The following is a 27,372-nucleotide window of genomic DNA, read 5'->3' on the forward strand; positions in this document are numbered from 1 at the left end:
GCACCAAGGTGTAAGGTCATTTGCAACTCCGGCAAAGATTTTAGGTAGTGGGAAGGTTAACTGGGGAGGAGACACGAGACCCAGACTAGACTGCACGGAGGAAGGACAGAGCACCCGTGGTTCAGAAGGCACAACAACTGTCTCCCGGCGGGTGGGGACAGTGAGCATTTAAATGGGGAGGAGGGCCATAAGTGAGGGCAAAGAGGAACATAAGTGAGTCTTTATCTCTGGGAAGGTGGGGGGATCTTCTTTCCTCTTCTCCACGTTTCACTACTTTCATTTGGGAATTTCCCTTGCAGTGCCAGAATATTTCTGAGGAATAATCCTCAACAGGACTGGTGCACAGGAGGATGGATATAAATATTTAAAAAACACTACCACCACCTCCCACTATCCACATCCACCACCAGAAGAGGAGGGACAGGAGGACGGGGAGGCAGAACGGTACCTGTCCTTTCGTAGGCAGATCTTTCACGCTGTCGGGTTTGAAGAAGGTGAAGTCAACCATGGCCTGGAACAGAGAGACCGCCTTCTCCGCGTGCCCGGCCTGCCGCAGGAAGTGGCACTGCTGAAGAAAGAGAGCTGAAGGCAGGGAGAGCAGACGGGGACAAGCTGGTTAACACCTCTCAAAGGGGAGAACGTCCCCTCTACAAACATGCACTTGAACACCCAGAACACCTTTTCCCTGAAATCAGTGACTGTTATGTTTTCGAAGACATACATGTCCTGATTTAGAAGGACTCACATTAGGACTACAATCAAGTTTATTCAGTCTGATTTTTAAATGAAACTGTCACAGAGTACAAATATTAACAATAAAATAAGGCAAGAGGTTGGTCTGAATACTGGTTATCAAATACTCAAAGCTCACTACTACACGGAAAAATTCTAGGGAAAAAAATGGCAGATTAGATTTTTTTATCAGAAGGCAAAGATGTGTACTCTACTGACCACTAGATGGCATTATTCACCAGCAAATTTTCATCGTGTACTCGGTCTGCTGTAAACAAATCAGGGTTCCATGTTTGAAGACTTCAGTCTGTCTTAACTGTGGTATAGTTCCATCTACTAAATACCATTAAGCCACTTGAGCATATCACAAATGACATCAAACATACGGCTCTTTAAGTCGGTCAGGTAAACCATTATTATTTCCAGAGCAATATATTTCTATCTTTAGAATTAGTAGCCATATTCAATAACAGGGATTTGATCAAATGAACGTCTGCTATGCGCCAGACACTGAGCTGGACTCAACACGTATTATTGCAGCCGATATGCACAATGATCCTGGAAAGCAGGTATCGTACTGTTGTTGCTGAGGGAGGAACTAGAGCTCAAACAGGTGGAGGAATCTACCCAAGGTTGCACGAGAACCAATGAAGGGCAAACCCAGGATTCAAGTCAAAAGTGATACGCTCCAGTTCCTGCATAACATGCGGTCTCCCATATCTCATTACTGGACAAACTGTACATGCCAAAAAAGTTAACAGTATAACAATACCAATGACCTATATCTATACAGTGATTCCCAGCTGGTCAGAGCATCCTACAGGACTGAGACTCTGTGACTGGGTGAGAGGAATACAGGCATCTCAACAGACAAGCCACCCACAGCCACAGCAGTTACGTTTACTTGATTAATACGTCGAAAAGTTGGAACTTCTAGTCTAGTGACGCTTCCCTAACTCTACTGTTTCTAATGCTCCCCACCACCAAGACGTTGGAGGGGGGAGACTCTGTTATCAAAAGAAGTCATAGTACTTTTTTAAAAAAACAGTTTTATTGATTAAGACTTTCCTAAATTAAACCAAAAATAAATCTTCATTTTCAACCAAAGCCAAAAGAAAGTACAGCTCCTCCCTGGTAAGTGGACCTGGCCATTGTCTCCTTACCAAACATGGCGTCCTCGGTGCCGGGCAGCTCGGGGTGAGATAAGATGCTGCCGTCCTTAACGGCAGACAACGTACTCAAGCATTTTCCATACAGACTCTGAATTTTTGATATGGAAAAGGTGCTGAACTGGCTCTGGCAAAACAGAAGGTATTTCTGCCACAGGCCTGTATTGTTGGGATGCAGGAAGATCAGTTTCTGCCACTCTTTGAGCAGCGTCGGGGGCTCCCAGAACGCGGTGCAGAGCTGCAGCTTGGCGAGCTTCAGGTCCATGCTGCTCTGGTTGCTTTCGATGGCCCGCTCCAGAATGGCCAGCTTCTTCTCCAGGACCAGCCGCAGGGACCGCTTCTGCTTTTCCTGCTGTCCTTCCTCCGCGGCGTACAGGCCGGGACTTCTCATGACCTCGTCCTCAACGACAAAAACACCGATTCACAAACGCAAGTGGAACTGGGGGACCCTCGGGGTTGAGAGTGACTTGCAAGCCCCAAAGGGTTTCTCACCTCTCAAAACGAACTGTTATTCAGACTTTCTTGATGACCACTTATCACACCTTCTTCTAATGAGAACTCTTAGGGATCCCAGGCAGCCTGTACTCCCGACCATGCTTGGCCTCATGTTCCTTTCAACTAATTTACCGGCGCACGCTGCCATTTTAAACTTAGATTTATGTATCAATAACTAGCTTGCAGTGTCTAGAAAACCTTTTCTGAAGAGTCAATTTTATCAGTAACACAGCCAAAAGTGGGACGAAATATGATAATTCTATAAGTGGTTCAAAAAATGTGTGGGACTAAGACAAATCCATATATTTCAGAAAGGAGGCACACAGCTCCAAGGAATTTCACTGGTAGCCCCTCCGCTTCTGCAATTCTGTGCATCTGGCATGCTGTGTTTGCACCTTAGGAACACCTCTACCTGCCTGGTGAGCATCCTCTTCTCTCACGGTTCTGTTCAAGTGTCACCTGGGAGCCCTTCCTTACTCCCAAGTGGCACGTCACTCCTCCACTCTACCCCAAATGACACGTTATAGCGCTGATTACCCCAGACTGCATTTGCCCTTCACATGTCAGTCTTCCTCTTGGACTCTGAGCAAACTCAGGGCAAGGGCTATATTCTAATCATCTTTGGAGGACCGGTGCCAGGGCTCCGCATAGGAGCTCAAAAATTGCGGCAGAGTACATCAGTTTGCCCCAACTAGGACCATCATCCTAACAGAGAACTGGGACAGTGAAACCTACCTGAAAAGCAACAAACGCCATCCACAGCTGAACATCCCGAGGATTCTCCCGAACCCTCCTGTTAAAATCCTCCACCTTGGCCTTGAGAATCGCATTCTCTCTGCCTGGCTGTGGGTCTGGCTGCTTGGATTCTTGCTCTGAAGGACCCTGTCCTTGCAACCACTGCGTGGTGGATAGATCGTAAATCCCCAGAGGGTTCAGCCAGGTTGTAACAGGAGAAACCACATCCTCTGAGTCCTTCACTGGGATAAACGAGAGTGGCTCGGATGACGGAGGTTCGGTTTTACCGCTAACGGCAACTCCGTCAATGTTCATTAATCCCACATTCTTCCTTGTGAAATAGCGCTCGACACGCTTGTGTGAACGCTTCTTTTCTGTGGACGTCCCCTCCCAAGATACACATTGCTTCTTAGGGTTAATGCCAAGGCAGGAGTCTCCTTTCCTCTTGTATCTTAAATTTGAAAAAGAAAACAAGTTACTCAGAGAGTGTGTGCACCAGGAGTGCCCGCGGGCTCAGTGGACAACTCTTGTGACGCCAGTTAACCACACAGATTTACATTCACCTTACCTTCCAGTTGCTTCTGTTTAGAGAAATACGAGGATTAGCATTAACTTTTTCTGCCTGATTGCTTATTCCTCTAACACGACTCTTCGTTAATGTCTCATAAACTGAAGATCCTGCCTGTCGTCCAGATCTTAGTAACTTATATTTTCCTGAAGCTTTGTAAAGTACTGTCACACACATTATGTCATTTGATCAACACAATCACGTGTGACAGGCAAGGCGGAAATTATCATCCCCTCTTTTACACTATTTCTAAGTAAGAGCACTGAGACCACAGGTGACACTAGGTCATCTGTCTCCTCGACCGGTCCCTTTCCTCAGTGCTGTCGTGGGTCCCTATTAAGAAGATAACAGATAGGTCTAAGATGCTTTTTTTAATCCTGAAACAAAGCATGTCAAATAAAATTACATTTGGCTATTTTGTACCCGACAGGAAAAAAAGCTGGTTTCTAAAATGCTTTTATGGATCATGTGGGCGTCCCCAGAGTCACAAACACATGACTACTGATATCTGCACAAAAACTAAGGAAAACTGTGTACTTTCCTGTTTGTGTGTTATACAAACACTCCAATTAAAAAGGGCAACGGCTCTCAACAGAAACATCACGAATGGCCAACAAGCACATGAAAAAGTGCTCAACATCATCAGTCATCAAGGAAACACAAATTAAAGCCACAACGAGATACAGCACATACCCACCAGGATAGCTAAAATTAAAAGGACTGACAACACCATACATTGGCGAGTAATCTGTGGAGTAATCAGGACTCTCATATGCTGCTGGTGGAACTGTAAGCTGGTACAAGCACTTTGGGAAAAGTTCTGGCAGTTTCTTTAAAAAACTAAACACAGATCTACCCTATGACCCAGCAATTCTAGTCCTAAGTATTTATGGAAAAAAAAGGAAAACACATATCTACACAAAGAGCTTTGCAGCTTTATGCATAACAGCCAAATTCTAGAAAAAGTCCAGGTGCCCATCCATAGGATAATGGATAAACAAATGGTGGTATGGCCACACAACAGAATACCACCGGCAGGAAAGAGGAACTACTGAGAAATGCTACAACGTGGATGAAACTCAAAACATTACACCAAGAGACAGAAGCCAGACACAAAACAGCACGCACTATGATTCCATTCATATGAAATCTCGAATAGACAACTAATTGATGGTGGAAAAAAATTAAAACTGTAATTTTCTCTGGGGAGGTGGGGTGTGGACTGAGTAGAAAGGAACCGGAGGGAACTTTCTGGGGTCATGGCAATGTTCTCTGTTTTCACAGATGTCTAGGTTATACAGGCATATGCACTGGTCAACACTCAGCCAATAAAGATGTGTATTATTACACTGTACATAAAGTTTAAGTCAGAAGAAAAAATAAATGAATCGAACTTTAGTTGATGACATGCACACTGAAGTATTTAGGGGGCAATGTACTGATTTCTATAATTTACTCTGAAATGCATCAAAAAATAAAGACGGGTTGATAGCTGAATGGACAAGTACATGGTCAGGCAAGTACAGAAATGTGAATGGTAGAATGCAGGGCATGGATATATGAGTGTGCACTGCAAAAGGAAAGGAAAAGAAAGAAAAGGAAAAGGAACGGAAAGAAAAGAGGGAAAGGGTTTGGAAAGTGAGTATGTTTAAATCAAGCACCCAATTCGGCCCTGAATCCACACAGTGAGTCTTGAGCCCCGGAGTGAGCGGGGCTGGGCAACATAAATCTGCCTTCCCTCAGTGAATTCAGTTCACACGTGCCTTCCCACAGTGTCAGACTGCCTGGGTCCAAATTCCAACTCCACCATCTACTAGCTGGACGACTGTGATCAAGTTTTAAAAAACAGTGTCTCCGCTTCCTCATCTGTAAAAGAGGAATAACAACAGTACCTTATGCCACAGAATTGCTGGGATGATCAAAAAAGGTTCCTCAGCCATACAGTAAGGGCTAGGTAGGTTTAAATTGTTATTATTATTTCATACATCTTGGCTCCTAAACCTAAGCCAACTATTTCATCTGGTATGCAGCCAAAGGAACAATAATCTCTTCCAAACATGGAGAAAAAACTAGCTGAACTTCACTGACAGATAGTGTACTATTCCTAAGGAATTTTCCAAAGGTGATTTTGACTCAGTTACACACTAACTTTAGAACCTAAGCCCTGTTTACCACAACGCTCCAGCACACACCGTGTCATTGCTGGGATGCTCACGCTATTAGGCCTGCTTTTATGCTGGGCCAAACTTCCACTCACTGGTCCTGGTTCTGCCTTCCCAAGTTACATAGCACGTTGCCAACCCACCTTCCAGAAGACAGTCCAACAACGCTCACAAGACAACGAGCACAGCCCTGATACAGGCCAACACCCCCCAGCCCTTGCCTAGTCCTCACAGGACGGCACAAGCCAAGCGTCTGCTCACCTTCCTCCCGACGCTCTTGGCTGGTCAGTGTCCCTCTTAAAAAACAAAAACTCAGCACCTGACGCAGGACTCCCACCACCCTCTGACCAGCTCAGAGTGCCACGGGATCAGCGTCTCCCCCGACCTGGACACTAGCAGCTGTACAGCTATTAATCTGGGCAAGACTTCCCTCCCTTAAACATTAGGAAATCACAACAATGCCCTCCGCCCTTTACAGCAGTCTCTCTGCAGTTTGATTCATACGGTTGTCTCTACGCTTCCTCAGGTCTGGGCCATTCACTAGCAGAGGCTCACGAGCCACTCTTTGTTAATATTGTTTCCTTTTTTCATCTAATTACTAAGCAATAACCTTTTATATTTGCACACCAATTCCTAATCCCATATCAAATATCTCTGATATTTGAATGTAAGGCACAGCAAGGAGTTACAATTCCCAATTTACAGACGAATAAGCGGAAGCTCAGAAAGGCGAAGTGACTTGCCTGGTTACATTACCAGCCAAGGGCAAAGTTAGAACGAGAACCAGAGTCTTCTGTTTCCCAGTCTAGAAAATGTCCCGCCACACAACCTGTCTCAGCTTTGTTTACAGCCCGGGAAAGAACATTCGGAGTCAGAGGAACAAAGGTGTAGATCCCAACTCTCCTGCTTCCTGGTTGCATGACCGTGAGAAGACACTTAACCTGAGACTCCTTTCCCTCGTCGATAAAACCAGAGTGCCTCCTCCCCACATGCTGCGGGGATCAGCCAGGCTAACATCAGTAAACAGTACAGCGCCCCATCAGTGTGCACTGGGCATGTCTCCACCTGCGGCACGGGACCATGGAGGCACAGAAAGCCAAGTAAGACTTCAGGGAGTGTTAAAATCATTCAAAATATACAAATACATTTTAGGTAGGGTAGTCATTTCCGCTCTGCCATGAGGATGTAGTAGACAATATGGCGATATAAATATGCAGCACAAAATAACTCATATAAACTCATCATAGGGGAAATTTTAGTTGGAATTGCTTATGTGGTGAGTTATAATGTCATGGTGAGTGAAAACATGATTAAAATTTGGAGGTGCAGTAAAGTAATGGCCGTCCAGGCCTCCTCTTGGCCTAATAGTCCACGATTCTCTCTCTTTGGTTTTCATTACCTGTAAGCTATTTGGGAACAGAGATTGTCTACTATTGTTCATTATGCTCCCAAGAGTGGCTTACAAAGTCCTAAGTGTCTACAGAGTTTATTAAGGATTCAAATATTGTTGATGGACAGATTAGAGAAGAAAAGTTTAGACTCATTACTGAAGCAAGCAGCTATTTTTATGATTATCTGGTGACATAAGCTGGAAACATTTTGAAAAAGTCATTACCATTTAATGTCATTTTTTAAAAGGCATGCATCGGGGTGGATTAATAAAAGGCTTTTTTAACTTATTAAAATGGCATGTGGATTAGATCGAATGGTTTACAGACAGTTTATCACGATCATTTTAAGGTATTTTCAGCTTCATTCATTCAACGAGCAGTTATTGAACACCTACTATGCCACACACTCCGCCAAGCACTAAGTGGCTAAAGAGGATTAATCTGACCTGGATCCTAATCTCAAGGTTTAACTTTTATTTTAAAATGTGAGATTACTCACCTTCTATTGTTTACACCTAAACAACTTAACAATGGGTGAAACTCAACAGAGTCTATGGGTGGGTAGGCAAAGAGACAGAGACAGACAGTGCTGAGCGTTCGGCAGGGAGAGGGGGGTCACTGCCCAGCAGGGAGCACCCGGGGGGATGCCGTGAAGGCTACCTGGCTATATCTCCTCGGTAAAGGGACTTGTACTCCCAGTTTGCAGGATCTGGCCTCTTATCTGTTCTGAAGGTTTCTCCTGTCAGAGTCTGAATGTCCTCAAGCCAAACAGAGTGACGTCCAGTATCAGCAGCAGCATTGTTTTCTTGACTGTGGGACACAGGAAGGTGAAGAAGAGAAAGGGAGAGGCACTTAGAAAGCTTCCAGGTACATATTTCACACTTCAGAAACATGAAAGTCAAACATTTCAAACTCCACACAGTATCAAGCACACCCAAGTACATAAAATGCGCACATGCCCTAGAGATGGGAAGAGGACGCTTACTCTGGAAAAAGTTTTAAAATATGAAGCAAAAATTGTCAATACTAAGTGGCATTTTACCAAGAAAAGAAGCCATCCCAGAAATTAATGTAAAGGATATAGCTGGGTTTTTTTTTAAATAACTTATTTAAATGATTATAACAGGAATTTCAAATATATTTATAAACAAGTTTTTTTTAAAAAAAAAAAAAAGAAAAAGTAAGGCTGCCCTTACTGCGCCTAACTTATCTGAAAGTGCTCAGATAATTTATTTCAACTCATAACAACAACAAAGCCACAGTTCTGAATGGCTCAGTCTTAGATGTTCCTTAGGCTTGGTCTAAGCCTGATGTTTAATGTCTGAGTTCTACATAGGGGTTTTACCTGTACAGACAGACCTCCACGTAAAGGGCAGAGAGACCACTGTGAGACGAGACCCTTACTTATCCCTTTGAACCAATTTGTGAGTTGGCAGACTTTCAGCTCAGATACAAATGAACCAGCTCCCTAGGAGTCAAATAAGAGGGAGGCAAAGGTTTTTCTGGCATCTAACAGCTTTCTGCCTCCAGAGAAAATCGGTTCACAATGCTGCTGACACAAGACGCTGCCAAAGGAGTCAAAACAGCCACTGAGTGTTGTTCCATCTTTGCTTTTTTGGCTCTGCCCAGATAGAAATAAAGATTCTAAAGGCTTCTAAGTCATTCTTGGCTGGGAACATGAGGGAATGGCATTTCAGGGATGCAAAGTAGCTACTCAATAAATATTTGTTGAATGATGCATCTCAGGTTAAAATACATGGAGATGTTAACACATTCCCCTTCAGAACAACTGTGGAGAGTTTTTTGATGACAGAAACCGACAGGGGCAGCAAAGGGAGAGACAGAGTTTGATGTAACAAGCCTGTTTCCCTCCCCTCCTGGGTACTGAGGTCAGAAAGCAGGATGTGGTCTGGGCTTATACAAGGAAGGTGAAGAGGAGCTCATCCCAGGAAGCAAAGGTCAGTCAGAAGCGGTGGCCTCCTGAGAAGTCACCCCTCCATCCCCCATACGGTACACCCCACCCCCATCAGCAAGGAACCACTTTCCTGACATCACGGAAAGACTCTCAGCTCACTAACATCAGAGTCCTGGTCTCAGCGGAAATAAACCATCCTTCCAGGGGGCCTTCCCAGGAAGGGTCCACAGAAGTGAGCCGTGAACAGTAAAAGACAAGAACAACCCACTTCAGTCCTAATGGAAATCGTCTACAAAATACCAACAAACTTAGAAATGCTGTCTGGATCATAAAACTATCACGAGGCTGTAAAGATCACTTCTGATGTGCTTAAGCACAGGCTGAAAATAACTCTTTCAAGTTCTTGTGGTAGTTCCTGTGCCGTTTCGGGAAATCCCTTAAAACTCGTTTTCCTCAGCCATAAAAAAAGACAAATAGCTGAAGTATGAGTCTTCGGGTCACACAGTGATTAAAGTATTTCGCTCTGAAGACATAGGAAAGAGCAGGACCATCAGTGCCGTATTCATCCGCTCATTCACGTAACAGAAGCGTGCTGCGTGTTTACTACGCATCAGGCTCCACGCCAGCCGCGGCAGGGAAGCTGCGAGGAAGCCAGGAGCGGTGCCTGCCCACAGAGATTCGGCCAAATTCAGAACCTTGCTGCTAGACTCTTTTCTTCTTTCGTCCTCTAGGGTTACAGGTATAGCATCTGAGACACAGAGAGGGCAAGTAAATCTGGATCCTCAGAGCACGGAGGCCTGCGGCCTTCTCCGACGCTGATCTGATGACAGAGGATGCTGGCAGACTACGCTGCTTGCCCCTCTGATGGGAACTCCACAGGCCAGACTCCAGACTTGCTCTCACCAGACCTCTCACGGACACCAGTGGGACTTCTAAGCACACAACCAAAGCAAACTTTCCCCGAACAGTTGCGAACATCTTAATAGCACTAAATTTTTTTAAGTGTGCCTTGGACAGGTACTTAAATTTTCTCTTCTGGGCCATGTGAATAAAGAAAAGAAAAGCGTGAAATGAGGACTAATTCAAGTACATACCACCTGGCCCACACGTGGGAAAGTGCCTCCCTCCACAGAAGGAAGTCATACCAAGCAGAGAGGAAGAGGTATCACTCAGCACCTATGTGGGGATGGGTCTGTAGAATGCTTTGAACACTGTGGACAGCAGAGCAAAGCATGGGGAGGAGTGAAGCCCCAAGGAAAGAAAATACTGCAGTCAACACAGTGTAGAACCAATGCATTGTAAACAAATGCGAAATAAGGGCAAAAGCAATGATTATTTTAAGTCCTACATTAACCTAAACCACAGAGGGAGCGTGTGTGTGTGCATGTGCGCAGGGGTTTTGATGTGAGTGACTGAAAGGGGGATGTATCAAGAAAGAGAAGCCAGTTTTCCTACTCTTCATAAAAGCGTGGAAAGCTAAGCAGTGAGCCGGCCCCGTGCCCACTGTGAGGCACGCCTGCCGTTTTCCAGGAATCCCGTACACCTCTGTCTGAATCAGATTCTGACACAATCATTACTGTGTCTAAGTAACATTTCACAAAGAAAATCATGGCCCTATTTTTTTTCTTTTAAATTAAAGCTTTCTTCTCTTATGCTGACCTATGGTGGGGCTCCTTCTGTTTTTCTGATTTACTTGTTTTCGTAAGCTTTTGATACACTTATTGAATATTTCAACTGAGTGGCTAAGTAATCATTCAAGTGTCTAACCTGCGGTAACAATCAAGGGGGAAAACCTTTAAGATTTTAAAAAATCACAGGTATCTGAGAACAGAAAACCTACTTTGGTTTCTCTGACTCCGTCTTACTGTCCCTGACGCTTCGGGAAGGTCTGTCCTCTTCAGAATCAGTATATGGCTCAGACCCACTGCTACTCGACTGCCCACGTCTCCTCTTGGTTTTCTTGTGGTGCTGATGCTTCCTTTTCTTCTTTTTCTCTTTCTTCTTCTTTCTGCTTGCTCGTCTGGGCTTTCTGCTGCTGTCACTTTCATCTGAAGGCTCTGATTTCAGAGGACTCCTGTTTGGGAAATCAACCTCAGAATTATTTTCAGAAGAGAATTAAGAAAATAATATGTAAATAAGTATGCAAATAAACAAGCATCTTAAAAGGAACTCTTCAAACGCCCACACAGACTTACTATCTGCCCATATATGACACGGCAACTTTCTGGATTACAGCTCACCTTGAAGACTCAAGAGTTGGACCTAAAATAACATCAGGTGAAGAAATTCTAATCTGAATAGCTTCTAAACCTATACTTTCATATCTATGCATTTTTCAGTGAAATAATCTACCAGTTATTTTATTAAATGCAGTACTTTTAAAAACACTATGAAAGGTTTATTTTCAGTTCTACATATTATGCCAGTATGTCTTTCAATGCCCCCCTCCAAACTTACTGAATTGTAAGAGTTCTTTACACATTCTGTATTCTAGTCCCTGGTGGTAACTGCATCTTAGTGAGGAGGAGATACTGGGATGTATGCTCTGTGATGACAGGCCCTTGTTTTATTCTCTGCCGTATCCCCAGCACTGATGGTCCTTGTTTCTAGAAGTGACCATGAGCTCTTTCTCATTACTGAAATATCTACAAACAACTCCCTCTCATGCACCAACTATTCTCAATTTCTAAAGGCTTCTTGCGCTTTAAGAGTACATGGCTTCTTAGAGTTCATCGTATTAGTAAGACCTCTTGGTTTATATTTGTGAGAAAGCTCATTTCTCAATTCAGTGATCTATAACAAAATTCTTTCAACGCTGGGTACAGATGGGTGCCGTTTTGTTCTCCCCAAAGTTTTCATGAAATTTTATCCTATGTTATTACACAAGCTCCTTCCATTTTTGCATACAACGCCTATCTTCAGGCAACTAAAGAAATACCTGAATTGCAATATTCTAAAGGTTACTAATGAGGTTAATAAAGTTACTTAAGAATCACAATGACGCCATTTCCCTTGTGGCCTAATTATTGGCAGTAACTGTGTCATGTACTTGCTGCTGCAATGCAAAGGGGAAAAAAAGGACAATCTGTAAGAGAAAGGTCAAGGAAAACAAAGATCACATCATTACATTAGGTAAAAGGAAGAGTTTTACCTAACTCTTTTATCACCAAGTTTTCTAAGGAGCATCATTCAAGCTAAGCTACAGGCGGTATGCTGACAAAGGCTAAAAATCCATCCATCAAAAAACCTACCTTGTCAGTGGTGACCCTTCAGGAACAAGGGCTGTGGCCTCTTCAGTTTGTCGACTCAGAGATGTTATGGTTCCAACACAAAAGCTTGGGTTGCTCAGCCAGTCTAATTCTGCACATGCAACAGGGAGAGGAGATCGTTGAAATTAGCTCAATATGATTTCTAAAGCAGGAAATCCATCTAACCAGCTGACATCCTAATTCACAGCCAAGGTCAGCCAGACATTCTGAACAGTTCACAGAAGCTGACGGGAGTCCATGAAATTGTTACTTCACAGGGCACAGGGCTTTCACACACTCTAAAATATTTAAGACTGAAATCCTCTTGTGATATCAGGCTGCAGCTTAAGTAAAAGCCACTCAACAAGTGTGGACTAAAACGCAACTAGGCTTTAAGTGTTCCATCCACACTCTAATGAGCATGAAAGCTCCCAAAGCATTGGGTTTTAATGACCCCAAATGTGATTCAGACGATTCCAAAAAGCTAAAAAATCAAATCATGCATAAAAGCCCACCAGGCTTAATATTATTATAGAAGATTAAGATCTTTTCTTTAAAAAAAAAATCCCAAAGTCCTATCTTAAGATAACTTAAGTCTTTCCTTGTAACAGTGTTCCTCTATGAAAATAAAACCCAAGGTGTCAACTTCTCTAACAAATGCTAAAATTATATAAGATAATTTTATAATTATATAGTAATAATAATCTCTGGGCGGTGAGGTTAAATGTCCAAAATTTTTCTTTTTTCTGCTTATCCATTCATTTCTAACTCTTCTGTAATGAACTATTTCTAAATTACTTGTTTTCTAACTTTTAGGAGTCTTAGCTCCAAAGGAAAACAAAAACATGGGATGGTGGTAGCAAGAGGGCCCAAGGAGGTATGTGTTTTGTCCTGCTTTGTTTCAGGATGGGAGGCGAGAGCATCTTCATGTGCTCAAGAAAAAGAACCTATGAAATGGTTGAAGTTAGAAGAGAGAAGGGTTAATTACATTTTTAAATAGCTGTCCTGGGAATATAAATTATATACAAGGGTCACCCATGTAAAGTGTACAATTCCATGGTTTTCAGTATATTTAGAATTGTGCAACTATCACCTTCAGATAATTTTAGAACATTTTCATCATTCCAAAGAGAAACCCCACACCCATCAGCAGTCAGTCTCCATCAGCCACCTCCTGCCCTCCCACCCCGACTCCCAGCCCTAGGGAACTACTAATTTACTTTCTAGCTCTATAGATTTGCCTATTTGGGACATTCCATATAAACACGATCATACAATACACAGTATTCTTTCACTTGGCATCATGTTTTCCAAGTTCATCCATGCTATAGCATGTATCAGTACTGCAGTCCTTTTTATTGCAGAATAAGATTCCATTTTATAGATGTACCTCATTTTATCCATTATCAGTTGAGGGACACAGGTTGCTTCCACTTTTTGGCTATTATAAATAATGTTGCTATGAACATTCGGGGACAAGTTCTTACATGGACAGATCGTTTCAGTTCTCTGGGTTAGGTATCTAGGAACACAACTGCTGGGTCATGTGGGAACTCATGTTTAGCATTTTGAGGTACTGCCAGACCATTTTCCAAACTGGCTGCACCATTTTACACTCCCAGTAACAAGGCATGAGGATTCCAATTTCTCCACATCCTTGCCAGCTTGTTACTGGACCACAGTCATCCTGCAGGGTCTGACGTATTTCCTAATTCGGGTTGTGTTTCCTGTTTCCCTGGTGACTAATGATGTTGAGACTCTTTTCATGTGTTTACTGGCCCTTCATATTTGAATAGAAATAGTTATTCAAATTCTTTGCCCAATGTTTAATTGGGCTGTCTCTTTTTATTACTGAGTCGTAAGAGTTCTTTGTATATTCTGTATTCTAGTCCCTGGTGGTAACTGCATCTTAGTGAGGAAGAGATAACTGGAATGTATGCTCTGTGATGACAAGACCTTGTTTTATTCACTGCCATACCCCCAGCACTGAGAGCAACGCCTGGCATACATCAGTAGGAGTTTAATAAATATTTGTGGAAAAGAGAGGGAGGCGGGAAAGCAAATTCCTAAAGAGAAAAGGTACGTTAAAAAGCACAGGAGAAAGGGAAAGAAGAGAGGGAATCTAACTTACAAAGTGCCTACTGTAGGCCAAGCAACAGGTTAAGCACTTCCCATCTTTTAATCCTCACAACAACCCCCTATGGGAGGTACTATGATCTCCACTGTACGGAAGAGGCAACTAAGGCTCAAAGGGAGCAAACAGTTTGTAAGGTCATACTTGGTAAGAGTTGCAACAATTGTTCATGCTGTCTTTCTTCTATTGTTTCCTTTGTGGTGGTTCCTTTCCCTTGGACCTAATTCCTGGCAAGAGGTATGTGCAACAGTTCCTGTTGCTCACTGAGATCACAATTATTTCCACAATAATTGGATTCTATCATGAGCGAAGGAAAAGTGGGACAAGATGAAACAAACAATATGCAAGGAAAGATGCTCTCAAACAAGCCCATTATATTTTTACATAAATATTCTGATAGTGATGACAGCTTGGAGGAAATGTAAAGAAATACAGACCTCAAAACAACAAAGTTTGTGACTCTCCAAAGTCCTTCAGAAAGAAAAGCTCTTTAAGGATGCAGTTAAGGCTTTGCCATATAGGACTACCGTGGGTGGCAGGGGAGTAGTGTAGTGTATAAAGAACTAAAACTCTTGGATTTTGAACTCAAATCATCATTGACCCTTTGAGTGACTTTCTTCTCAACCAAATGACCTTTTGTAGGAACAAAAGGCATTTTTACCTGATAAGAAGTTGCTGCTGCTTTTTTTTTTTTTGCTAGCATATTAGCAGTGAATATGTGTGGAATATTAGAAGTAATAATCACTGGATGTTAGACCTAGAAAAATTGGGGAGATCATCTAGTCCGGAGATTTTCAAACTTTTTCAGCCAAGGAACTCACTGTTCAAACAAAATCTTTCAGAGAAGTCCAACATGCAGAACAGAGAAAGCTGGATGCTCCTATTGGAGGTTCCCATGGAGGAGTGGGTCTGAGAAGTGGAGCACAGCCTGGCCGCCACTCCTCATTTGCAGATCAACAGCTGGAGGCCCAGAGAAGTTAAGTCACACAGCCTAATGCACACAGCCGAACCTGGACCTGTGATTCTCCATCCAGTCCTAACCATGCCACGGCGCCACTCTTCACTTCCTTAGCTAAGGAGTTGGTTTTCCCGAGTCTCCTTGCAACTGGCACAGGGGGCTATTGTGGCAATTTTCATATTGTAATCTCATTCTCTGCACGTCAGTCTTCCACTAAATTCCAAACCAAAGGTCAACAACTCAGATCCTTACAGGGACCAGATGAGTAATGATCAGTGTGACATGATCCAGAGTGGCAACAGAAAAAAAGAAAAAGACAAACAAAAACATTCTGCCAGCCAAACAAATTATACAGCAACTGGTTTACAACTCCTGCATCTGAGTTTCCAGCTTGCCTCTGCTCTTCCCACTCCCTTCTTCCCAAAACAAAAGCAACATGTGGGCAGGAGCCATGACTATTCACTCCTCTACTCCCAACTCCCAGCACAGTGCCTTGGTACAAAGTAAGTGCAGTCAACAAATATTTGCTGAATAAATAAAATGAATGAGGATCTGAACTGTATCTTTGCATCTTTGTACCCCTAGCACCTAATTTACTGAACTGAAAGAATATGAGATTGTCAAAAGCTATTATCTAGGTATAAAGCACAACTTTATAATTCTTCCAGTTTTCACTGTAAATGCAGATTTAACCATTAAAGAAAAGAATACCTAGTTTGTGTCCAGGCACAGTTCTAGGCTTTGGAGGCCCAGTGGTGAGCAACTCCCTGCTCACGTGGTGCTTATATTTAAAAATAACATTAATTCTTCACATAATAACATTAGCATTGCTAAATTTTAATTACACAATCCTGGAAAGTTACCTCAGATCAAAAGATGCTTTATTAATCAGACTGCAAAGTCCTTTTCTATTTTAACTTACATCCTCAAATAATTTACAAATGCCAAATATACTTAGATAATTGTGTAAATACCAAGCAGGGTGTAGCATGCTACAGAGAAGACTAGCAGCATACCACATACCTCGGGTTTAAGACAGAGAAGCCGACTGGCTGACAAACCTTTTGTCCCTGCAGGTTAGTAAGTAATCACAGACTGAAACTCACCTGGAAATCAGCACCCTATTATACACATACACACATCCGAGAAAGGGAAGAGTGGAAGTATCAGGCAGGAAAAAACCTTTAGAACTACTGCCTAACAAAACCAGGCAGGTATCTGTAAGAATCACATCATGTATAATTTCACAGAAAATAATATAATGAATCATCACTGAATACATCAAGTTGAAATGCTTTTTGTGATTATATAAGTTTATTATATAATTCTATTTCTCCATCACCAGAGAAAATGCTTTAATTCCACTATAGAGAGAGAGAGAGAAGGAATTGTCATGAATAGATTTAAATTTTAAAAACAAATTTTGAATAACAATTGAATAAAATAACCTTGTTCTACACCCATTCCCCATTGTATTACAGGCATCCTCCATCTTCCAAAGTTCACTTTATACCAGTTTGCTTTTACGACCTACATTAGTACCTATTTTTGCTAACCAAAAGAAACCTAAAGAGGATTTTCGATTTTACAGAAAAAGGCGAAAAGTAAAAATAGCGTGTAGCATTTGTTTTGCAGCGAGCCCTCAAGAGGATAGCGAGCACCCCAAGCAGTGACAGTGGCACCGCCAAGCTCCTTCCTCGCAACTATATCCAGCATCTCAGCATCCAGCCACCACAGCTTTGAACTGTGTCTGTGCTTTATCCTGATTTGCTCTGTGCATCCATTAGCAAGATGTGTCCTAAAGTAATTGCTTCTTCGCTCTATGCCATTTCTGCTTACAAAAGGTTTCACAGGAATGCTCTACCTTCAGATAGTGGGGGAAACCTGTATAATAAAACAGCACTGATTATCAGTTTTTGTGAACTCAGAGGCAAGCACCACCCCTCCAGGGATAATAATTCAAGAGACATTTCTAGGGTTGACTGTATAAATAAATTAGCATATATATTAGGGAAGGGGGTTATTCCTTTGAAAAGAATGAGCCAAGCTCTTTATTCTGATGGAAACCCTTGATTTCTGACAAGGAATCTGAGAGCACAAACATTCGTAGAAAAAGCACCAGCAAACGTGGCTAAGAACTGCATTTAAGACGGTGATTACAGAGAGCCTAGGCAAAGTCAGCCCTTTCAGAAAAAATTTAAACAACCAAATCCCAACATTCCAATACCACACTGTGGTTTATAACACATTTTCCAGTGTCAGAGGGACCTGTGTTCAAATACTGGCTTTATCGCTTATTAGTTGTGCCTCTCTGAACAAGGTACTTAATCTCTCCGATCCCTTCATTCGGCACTTTTTTTACTGAGAGCCAGGCATTGTTCTAGGTGCTGGGAACACACAGCGAGCAGGACAAAGCCAGCACAGCCTCAGGGAGCCGGCACACCAGCAGTCACTTACGTGCAATGAGACAAATGCCAAGATAGAGAAAGTATACAGGGTCTAACGAGAGCACACAATTAGGGCCCCTAATCGAGCCTAGGCATAGATCAGAGAAAGCTGCCTGGGAGAACATCTCAACAAGACCAAAAGGAGGAGAAAGAGTTAGGCCAACATGTTCCTAGGAAGCATCGAGGCAGGGGAAAAGGCTTAGACAAAGGCCTGAAAGTGAGAAAGCATGACTCTCGGGGAAACAGGAGGAAGCCGTACCAGCTGGACCACTGGGAATGGAGGGAGTAGGTGTGAAATGAAGCTGGAGACATTTACGGGCCTTAGAAACATATCAGAGCTTGGGTTTACCCTAAAAGCAATCAGCAAATGCTTGAAAAGTTTTGAGCAAGGGTGACAAAAATCAGGCCTAGCGTTCCAAAGAGCAGCAGCAGACAGCAGAGTTGTTTAAGAGGAAGCGTTTTGAAGCTACACTGCCTGAGCTCAAGTCCCAGTTGTTACCTCGTTTCCTTCTCCTTAAAAATGCTGATAAAAGCACCAACTTCATAGGGTTGTTATGAGGCATCACCAAGTTCATACTCATTTGTAAAGCATTTAGACCAGTGGATGGCACAGAGTGTTTTTTTAACTAAGCGATTTTAAAATTCTGACTACAATGGATAATGGTTCCATTCCAACTCTGTCCAAAGAGGCAACTCCCAAGCAGCAACGTTTTTAGAGTAGACAATCCTAACAAATCTGATGGTGTTGGAAGAAAAGCTCAAAAACTGGACAGACCCACGCCAGGGGCCCTCTGCTGCTCCTAACACAGCGGCGGAGCTCTATGCCTGCTTGTTCAAAGAATGAATGTTGCTGAAACTAGCCTTGCCCATACCCTTACTAAATGTGATGCCTACTTAAAGCTTGGCCCAACACTTAACAGTACCTAGGGAGTAGAGAACAGAGCCTCTCTCACTTGCTTTGGTATCATCTGTCCAGGAGTTTAAATTTTTTTTTAATTGAAACTCTGCACACACCAGTACTAACACCATCTTGCATTTTTATAACATTTTATAGTGTAAAGCCCACAGCACAGTGCTTCTATTTTTAACAGCAAAAGACCGAAAACAGTCCAAATGTCCTTAACAGGGACTAACAGAATAAAGTATATGGCATCCACACGATGGAATCCTGTGTACCAGTCAAAAGAAGTGAGGAAGATTTCTATACTCACTGCAGAGTGATCTCTGAGATTTAAGGTGAAATGAAGAATAGTATGCGTTTAAGAAACCGGAGGGACATGTAGTTGCTCACACAAAGGGGGAAAAAATGGAAGGATATCATTGACTAATTAATAAATATTCTAACCTATACGGGAAGGGTTGGAGAACAGAGATGGAAGATTTTTTTCTCTGAATGTACTTGGTTTGTATGCATTGTCAACTTTAGAACCATGTAAATATTTCACAACATTATAAAACAGGGTCAAATCAAAAAGAAAAATGCAATCCCTAAAAACTGAAAACAAACATAACTAATTGTATATCAAATTGGTAGCAAAAGCACACAGAGAATCACTTCAAGTGAATTTAAAACAGTAATTTGACAGCACATGGGTTGTGGGATAATAGCCTCAGGGCACAGAGAACCATAAAGAAATATTGAACTATTTAGTATTAGTCGTATTGCTACTGTTATTTTGAACATACACATAGATGGACTAATGACACTAAAAACTAAGATTTTCAGCATAAGAGGAAAGAAACATAAACGGTAAATCAAAGAAATCAATTAAAAAATCTCACAATCTTAAATTTGGACTGGAAATATCAATATGAATTCATGATGTATTTTTTTTCTTCCTGGTTCTGACCACTGAAAACGTTTAGACATAATGATAACCCAGTGCGAATAAGTACTCCTAACACCCAATTTGTGGGTTTTTACATACCCATACCATTTTCCACTAAAAGAAAAACCAAGCTTCCTGTGAGAAATTGTCAGTTTCAGGCAAAACAAACAAAAAACTAACAAAACATGTAAGTGATGAGCTCTGGGCAGCTTTTAGGGCAGAAAGCAAGGAAGCGATGAAAAACAACTGGGTGATGCCAAAAAGACACAGGCCCAACTTGATCAGGCCCCCATCAGCCGAAGATGGGGGACAATCTGAGCATTGGAAAAATAATATGTGCAACAAACTGAAATAGAAAGATGTTAAAAAAAATTCATGAGTTCATAATGCAAAGGAGGGGTGGGGAACACCTTATTGAACACCTCTGAAAGTTGCCAGGACCCTGACTTATTATTCTGAAAACTGACAAAGGGAACAAATCAAGCATTCATCCTGTCTTTCCAGCCTGATTTCTATTTCAGGGTATCCCAACAGTGTGAAAAAGTTCTTTATAGAATAATTGATACAAATACAGTGAGGAAAAGTTCCTTATAGAATAACTGATACTAATAAGCATAGGAGGAATCCTAAAAATAGAAAATAACCATTTTGGAACTCCAATGAAATAGTGGATCTAAGCATAATCACAAACGGCTGCAAAAACGACTGATGGGCAGCTTCATAATGGATGAATCAAGCCATCTATGAATCCACTGATCAATCTTACCACTAAAAAAGAGAAAACTAGACAGCACATTCTCCTAATTTGGCTCAACAGCAAGTGCAGAGTATCCCTAATAAGGTATTTTCAACTAAAAATAAAAAATTATACCTGAATCCAATTAACTCTCTAGATCTAATTACCGATTTACAGGAAATAGCAGGATAGGATAGATACGCATGTTAAATGACACCATAAGGATTTGGGGGGAAATATCTGCAGGAAAAATGGCCCAATTTCCTCAACAAATAAATCACAAGGGAAAGTAAAAGGAAAGAAGAAACTGTTTTATATTAAAAAGAGACCTAAGAGATATATCCACAAAACGCATTGTTAGATTTCTTTGGATACTGACGTGCACAAACCAACTGTAAAAGGCCATTTTTGAAACAGCTTGGGGAATTTGAACATTGACTAGCAATTAGATGGTATTAAGGAATTTAGTTAATGTCATTATGACTGGTAATGTTGTGTTTACATTTTTTAAAATACAGTACTTTAAAAGCTCTTTTACAAACATTACCCAGAAGACATCCAAAAATACTGGTTAAGATAAATGACAAGATCAACACTTCCCTGTAAACCTGTGATTTCACCCTCCCAAAATAAAAAGAGTCACCTTTGGTCTGTTATTCAAGTCAGTACCATCCCTCATCACCAATTTCAACCTCCTTCCCAAGGCTCCTCATTATGCCTCTGTATTTCCAGACAAACTGAATTATTTGCAGCTCTTTGCACGGGTTTCATGCTTTCCTTTCTGCATGCCTTTAAAGGTCCTGGAATACCCCTTCACTGCATGTGTCCAAATCCTACACTCCTGAAGACCAAAAGTCAGCTCCTATATAAATCCTTCATGGAATCTCCCATCAGAAGTCATTATTCCTGCAGTTCACCTTTGTCACCTATAACATCTGACTTTGTACTTAGTTAATTTTTTTTTTGTTAAGTACCTACCGTATTTACTGAACACCTACTATGTTTGGGGCCTGTGCTAGGATCTAAGTATGCTGCAGTGAATGGACGAACACCGTTTCTGACTACATTGATGTTACAGTCAAGTAAAGGATGACCAAAATTACACTCATTATGTAAGAAAGTACTCATAATTATGGTAAGTGTTACCAAATTGAAACGTAGGAACTACAGGAGGCTCTAACAGAGGTGTCAGACACGACTGGACTCTGCCATATAAGTGCATGATTTAGGGTTAATTACTTTAAATTAAAATTCACATGTGCACAATTTTTAACAATGCAGGTCTCCTGGTAATGCTTAGGGCTTAAACACATAATGCCGTCACCCGGCATACAGTCGGCCATCACTAAATAAGTTCGTTTTTATCCCCAGCAGCTGTGCCCATCTGAACAGAAACTGTGTTTGATTAGACTCTGGATCCTAATTCCCGAGCTTTTGGTCTGCCAAACGATACGAACCCAGTAAGAAATTCAGAAATAAGTAAAGCAGGAAAGAAAGCAAACTGCAATAAGAACACTCGGGATTTGCATCAGGAATCTCCCCGAGATGTGGAGTACCACTATTCCTATTTTACAGGTGAAGCAACTGAGGCTCGGAGAGGAATCGGGTTCAACAACATGATTATAAGAAAAGTCCCAGATGCAGGACCTCTCCTCCGCCTTTCTTTCTCTTCCTGAACTCAATTCTAGCCCAAGACCCCGGACGAGGGCGGCCGCTCTTCCCAGAAGGCTTTGCAGCGCCCCGGAGAACTCTGGGATACTAGCGGATAAACAAAGCCAAGGAAAGGGCCGAGACCCAGGCCGAGAGACTCCGTCCTAAGCATGGCAAGTGCTGTTTTTATCGCTTTTGTGTGCTTACCTTTCCTGGAGCTCCCGCTATCGGGCGCCTCACTAACGCCCGCAAACGCGGGGAACAGCGCCATGATCACAGGCCGCGCCGCCTTTTCACGCCACAGAAATGGCGCCCGGAGCGGAGGCCGGTAGTAAGGCCTTTGCGGTCGCGGTGCACTCTGGGAAGTGTGGTTTTCCTGCCGCTGCTCTGGGCTTGACCCAGACCGAGGGGCGGGGTGGGAAGAAAAGCGGTGAAGCCTGGTGGGGCGGGGAGGGAGGGACCACTTCCCAGGAATTAGCACCAGGAGGCTTCTTTGGGAATCCCAAAATGCTGAGACTGGAGGTGCAATTGTTCAGAACAGAAAGTTCTAAGAAGTTGGGATTCTGACTCCATCCTTGAGTTCACAACCATCGCTTCCTAACTGGGTCAAATTAATCAAACTCCCTAAGTTTTAGTTTGGATGAAATAAAAACTCACGGTTTAAAGCAAGGTAAGAAAAATTTACACATAAAATATTTCTCTGCCCATTTGAGCCTCCCTCCCACCTGTCTAGCGTGCACTGTGTATCTGCTTTACCAGACCTCACCAGTATACCTCAGAAATACCTGATTAACCATGAAGATTAATTTTTCTTTTTCTGGCCTCAGCCAGGTAATTCCTTAGAAGATAACATTCCTTTCTCAATCCTGTAAGGGGTAATGATAACCCACCACTCACCTTGTCTGTGCAGATGTCTTTGGTGAACCTCATGTACAATGACAATTTATCATTTCCTTTAAAGATAGCGATTGGTGCAGAACAGACAGGTCAGAGGACCTGGGGAGGATACTAGGCCACATCTGATGGAAGTTCCTGGTTTAAATACCTGCATATGACCTTACCAGTGTTACTAGCTATAATAATTGTACTCTGCCTACTTTACAAGATTATTGTTTCTTGCATTACCAACTGTGTGACTAGGCCTCGGATAAAATTACTGATATTAGGCGATTTGAAACGATTGACAAATGCATAGTTCATATGATTGTAACAGTGTTAACTCTAGATATGAGGAGAAGCAGCAAGAGAAAACCATTTCCTGGACAATAGCAGACTAATAAAGCAGGCAGTCCAGAGGCTTTTAGTTACTATTAAATGGTCCTAGTCCAGTAACAGCACATTGAATGGCCTACCAATGAAATCCTCCTCTGACCTGGGAATGAGCATTCCTAGCACCATGGGACAAGTTAGTTATGAAAAACGTCTCAAGCCTTGGTCAAAGTTAAGACCAAAAGGGAGGGGATCATAAAATAAAGAATGTTGCCCACCATCCAGTTCTACAAGAATCAAGTCACTAGCCACTGCAGTCACTGAAAGGAATTTCTCAAAGGAATTCAGGGCAAATGTTAGGATGAGGCACTTTGTGCTCTAGGAGAACTGACAGGACTGGCCTGCAGATAGTTAGATATTTTCAGGAGAAAATTTTATGAACCTAGTTTCTTGAATCTTCTTACACATAGAAAAGCACTAAAACCATTAACTAAGTTATCTGTTCCTCACAAATAGTAGTAATCTTCTACCAAGCTGAGAGCCCATAACCCTTCACCAAAATTGCATACATGCTAGCCTCTTCCTTTACCTCTTCAAAAAGTTCTCAGGGCTCTCTGAGAGACTGTCTCCTGGGTTATAATCCTCAGGTTGGCGCAAATAAAATTTTCCACATCTCTCTTAGATTGACTTTTTGATAATTTGGGTGGAATGGGGGGACAGTTTCCTCCACAAAATGTTGAGAAGATTAAATGAGCATAGAGATAAAGTGCTCAGCCTTGTGCCTGGCTCGTGGAAAGTGCTTAATAAAAGTTAACTGTCATGTGCATTGTGACTGCAAGTCTGACTCAGGGCCTTGTGAGCTACACAAACTTCAATCAGTTTGTCATCTTAAATATTTTAGGAATACGAAAGAACTCAAGGTCCTCTCAAGTTCAAAGGTCTTTGCTAGTTAGAAAATATATTTACCTGCCTATGAAGTATTCTCGACTTAAAAAAAAGTTGAATCTGAATCTAACAAAGCCTGCTACTAAAAATATACGGGTAAATGAACAATTTAAAGAATTCATACCACCTAGAAGCAATCAGCCAAATTCAGAGTGTGGGAAAATCATAGGAAAGAATCCAGTTCCTTCAATGAATCAATATCTTAAGGGGGCAGGAGATTGCAATGGATTAAAAGATTTTAGAGACCTATCAACTAAATGTAATATATGGCCTCCTTATGATTCTGATTGGAAGAATTGTTTTAAAAAAGACCTTTTTGAGACAGATGAAGAAATTAGAAATGAACAGACTATTAGACGACATCAAATAATTCTTATTAATTCTGAAACTAATGTACTAATGGCACTGAGGTTACTTTTTAAAGTTCTTATATAGAGAGATACGTACTGAAGTATTTGCAGGTAGAAAAGATAAATGAAAATATGGTTGGTAGGGGGAAGGTCCCAGGGAGTTCAAAGAACTTTAAACTTAAATAGAAAATATATCAGGAACCAAAGAGATGCAAATCTAATCAAAGGAATGGATAGGCTCTTGTGAAAGCTGTAGATCTATGTGTGAATTAGGTTTTGTGGGTCCAGAATGAGCACCCTTCAAGCTTTGAAGTCCTTTACTCAGTACTTGCAAAAAGAAGCTTAGTATGACAGTATGGATGGTTAAACCCTTGCATGTCTGCAACTTTCAGGTCCTACCTACCCAAATCTCTTACTCTAAGTTACTCAATTAATTGGGGCAGCTTCTGCCTCCCTTAGCAGATTACCTCAGGTAACCATCTTCCCCACTGCTTCTTGCACTTTCACTCCAGAAAAATAGTTAATGTGGAAGGTTTAGGAGAACCAGGACCTTAATAGTAATATTTCTGAAATAAGGAATCTGGGCATATTGTATTATTTTCTGTACTACAGATATTTAAGATAATTCAGCTTAAGAGATCCCCTTATAGGAACAATTTAAAAGTATAATCAAGTAACTGCTTTACACTCCTGATTTTAAGTTGAAAACTTATGAAGTTTAGGCAGAGTTTCAGAACATGTAAGAATATAAAGTTTACCATAGTTTAAGGCATAATTGATTAGTTTTGTAAAACTTTAGGGATAGACTGGGATTTCAAAATTGTAGAACAGATAAACAAGATTACACTGTATAGCACAGGGAAATATACACAAAATGTTATGATAAATCACAGAGAAAAAAATGTGACAATGAGTGTGTATATGTCCATGTATGACTGAAAAATTGTACTGAACACTGGAATTTGACACAACACTGTAAAATGATTATGAATCAATAAAAATGTAAAATAAATAAATAAATAAATAAAACACTTGAAGAAATTGATATATTGTCAGTAACTGACATGCCCAAGAAGGAAATAAAAGATATGAAATTTATAAATTTATATAAGATGTATAAATGCTGAGTAAGTAAGCAAACTTTTTCTTAAAGGATCAGATAATAAATATTTTAGGTTTTGAGGGCCAAAAGGTCTCTGCCACAACTACTCATTTCTGCCACTGTGTTGGGAAAGCAGCCATAGATAATAAATGTGTAAATGAATGGGCATGGCTGTGTTCTCAGAAAACTTTATTTATTGATGAAAACAAACGGTGAACCCACAAGCCACTGTTTGCCAACCCCAAGGGGTCCTGTTTTACGTTGGGAGGTGTTTCATTAACTACCTTTATAAACTGAAGCAAACACTATTCAAGACTCAAAAATTGTTGCTCAAATTTACTAGACCTATAAATAAAATTTGTAACCTGAACTTGAACATTTAAGAACATTGTGCTTAAATTAAAACATGTGTTCCCTTATATCCAACAACCAGTTTTCAGGAAATGAAGAGGACAAGGGAGCATGTTAAACATCACCAGGGGATACAATCAGCCTGACTTGTGGGGAACTGTGTGGAACAAACTACCTGATGTCTTCAACAAGTGAAATGTAAGGGGAAAAAAAAAAAGCGAGGGGACCAAAAGGAGACACTTATTAAAAGAGACTTGAGAGGCGTATTGACCACTAGCAGTGCACAGATCTCATTTGGATTCTGGTTCAAACAAACTGTATAGGTAGAATAATGACATTTTATGAAACAGTTAAAAATTTGGACACTGGCTGGTATTTGATAAAGGGATTATTCAAGCTTAACAGGCATGATAATAGCGTTATGGTTATATATTTTTAAAGAGTGCGTATCTTTTAGAAGTACATACTGAAACATTTACAGGCAAAATGGTATGATGCCTAGGATTTGCTTCAAATATAGGAGGGAGTTTATGGGTGGAGGCATGGTTGAAACAACATTGGTCCCAAGTTGATAACTGTTAAAGCTGGGTAACATGAACATGGGGGTTCATACACTGTTTTGACCTTTTCGTTAAGTAAATTGAAATGTTGCATTATACATAATTTTTAACTAAAAACTTAAAAGCTTATTTTTTAAAAAGCATAACAATAAAAAAGAACAAACTCCTGATATACACAGAGATATGAATGAATCTCAGAATCTATGCTGGCGTGAGAAAAGCCAGATGCAGAAGAGTACTTACTGTATGATTCTGTTTATAGAAAACCTAGAAAACGCAAACTAACATATAGTGCCAGAAAGCAGATCAGTGATTTCCTGGCTCTGGGAGCAGAGGAAGGGATATTCTATGGAGGGGGCCTGGAGACGCTCTTGGGGCTAATGAAAATGTTCTGTATCTTGATTGTAGTGGTGGTGGTCTCACAAATATGTAACCACCTGATTTTTTAAAAGCTTGAGAGTTCACTAAGATTTTGAAATTATTGTTTAAAAAAATTGAACACTAATCTTTTCTTTATTGAAGTATAGTCAGTTTACAATGCATCAAATTCTGGTGTACAGCATAATGTTTCAGTCATGCATATACATACATGTAGTCGCTTTCACATCCTTTTTCAGTATAGGTTACTACGAGATATTGAACATAGTTCCCTGGGCTATACAGAAGAAACTTGCTGTTTATCTGTT

General features: G+C 41.3%; 1 protein-coding gene across 1 annotated transcript in view; it reads right to left on the minus strand.

Annotated features, from left to right (window-relative positions):
- The window catches only part of NRDE2 (NRDE-2, necessary for RNA interference, domain containing), a 41,603-nt gene extending 19,128 nt beyond the window's left edge, over nt 1-22,475 (minus strand). Inside the window, exons 1-7 of the mRNA XM_006208192.4 lie at nt 22,377-22,475; nt 12,419-12,527; nt 11,008-11,241; nt 7,913-8,062; nt 3,132-3,582; nt 1,896-2,301; nt 449-582 (exon numbers count right to left, since the gene is read on the minus strand). Coding sequence (XP_006208254.2) covers nt 449-582; nt 1,896-2,301; nt 3,132-3,582; nt 7,913-8,062; nt 11,008-11,241; nt 12,419-12,527; nt 22,377-22,440 — 1,548 coding nt within the window. The 5' untranslated portion in view covers nt 22,441-22,475. The remainder of the gene's footprint in view (nt 1-448; nt 583-1,895; nt 2,302-3,131; nt 3,583-7,912; nt 8,063-11,007; nt 11,242-12,418; nt 12,528-22,376) is intronic.
- Nucleotides 22,476-27,372: the final 4,897 nt, after the last annotated feature.

Source organism: Vicugna pacos, chromosome 6 (genome assembly GCF_048564905.1).
Source record: "Vicugna pacos chromosome 6, VicPac4, whole genome shotgun sequence".
Lineage (NCBI taxonomy): Eukaryota > Metazoa > Chordata > Mammalia > Artiodactyla > Camelidae > Vicugna > Vicugna pacos.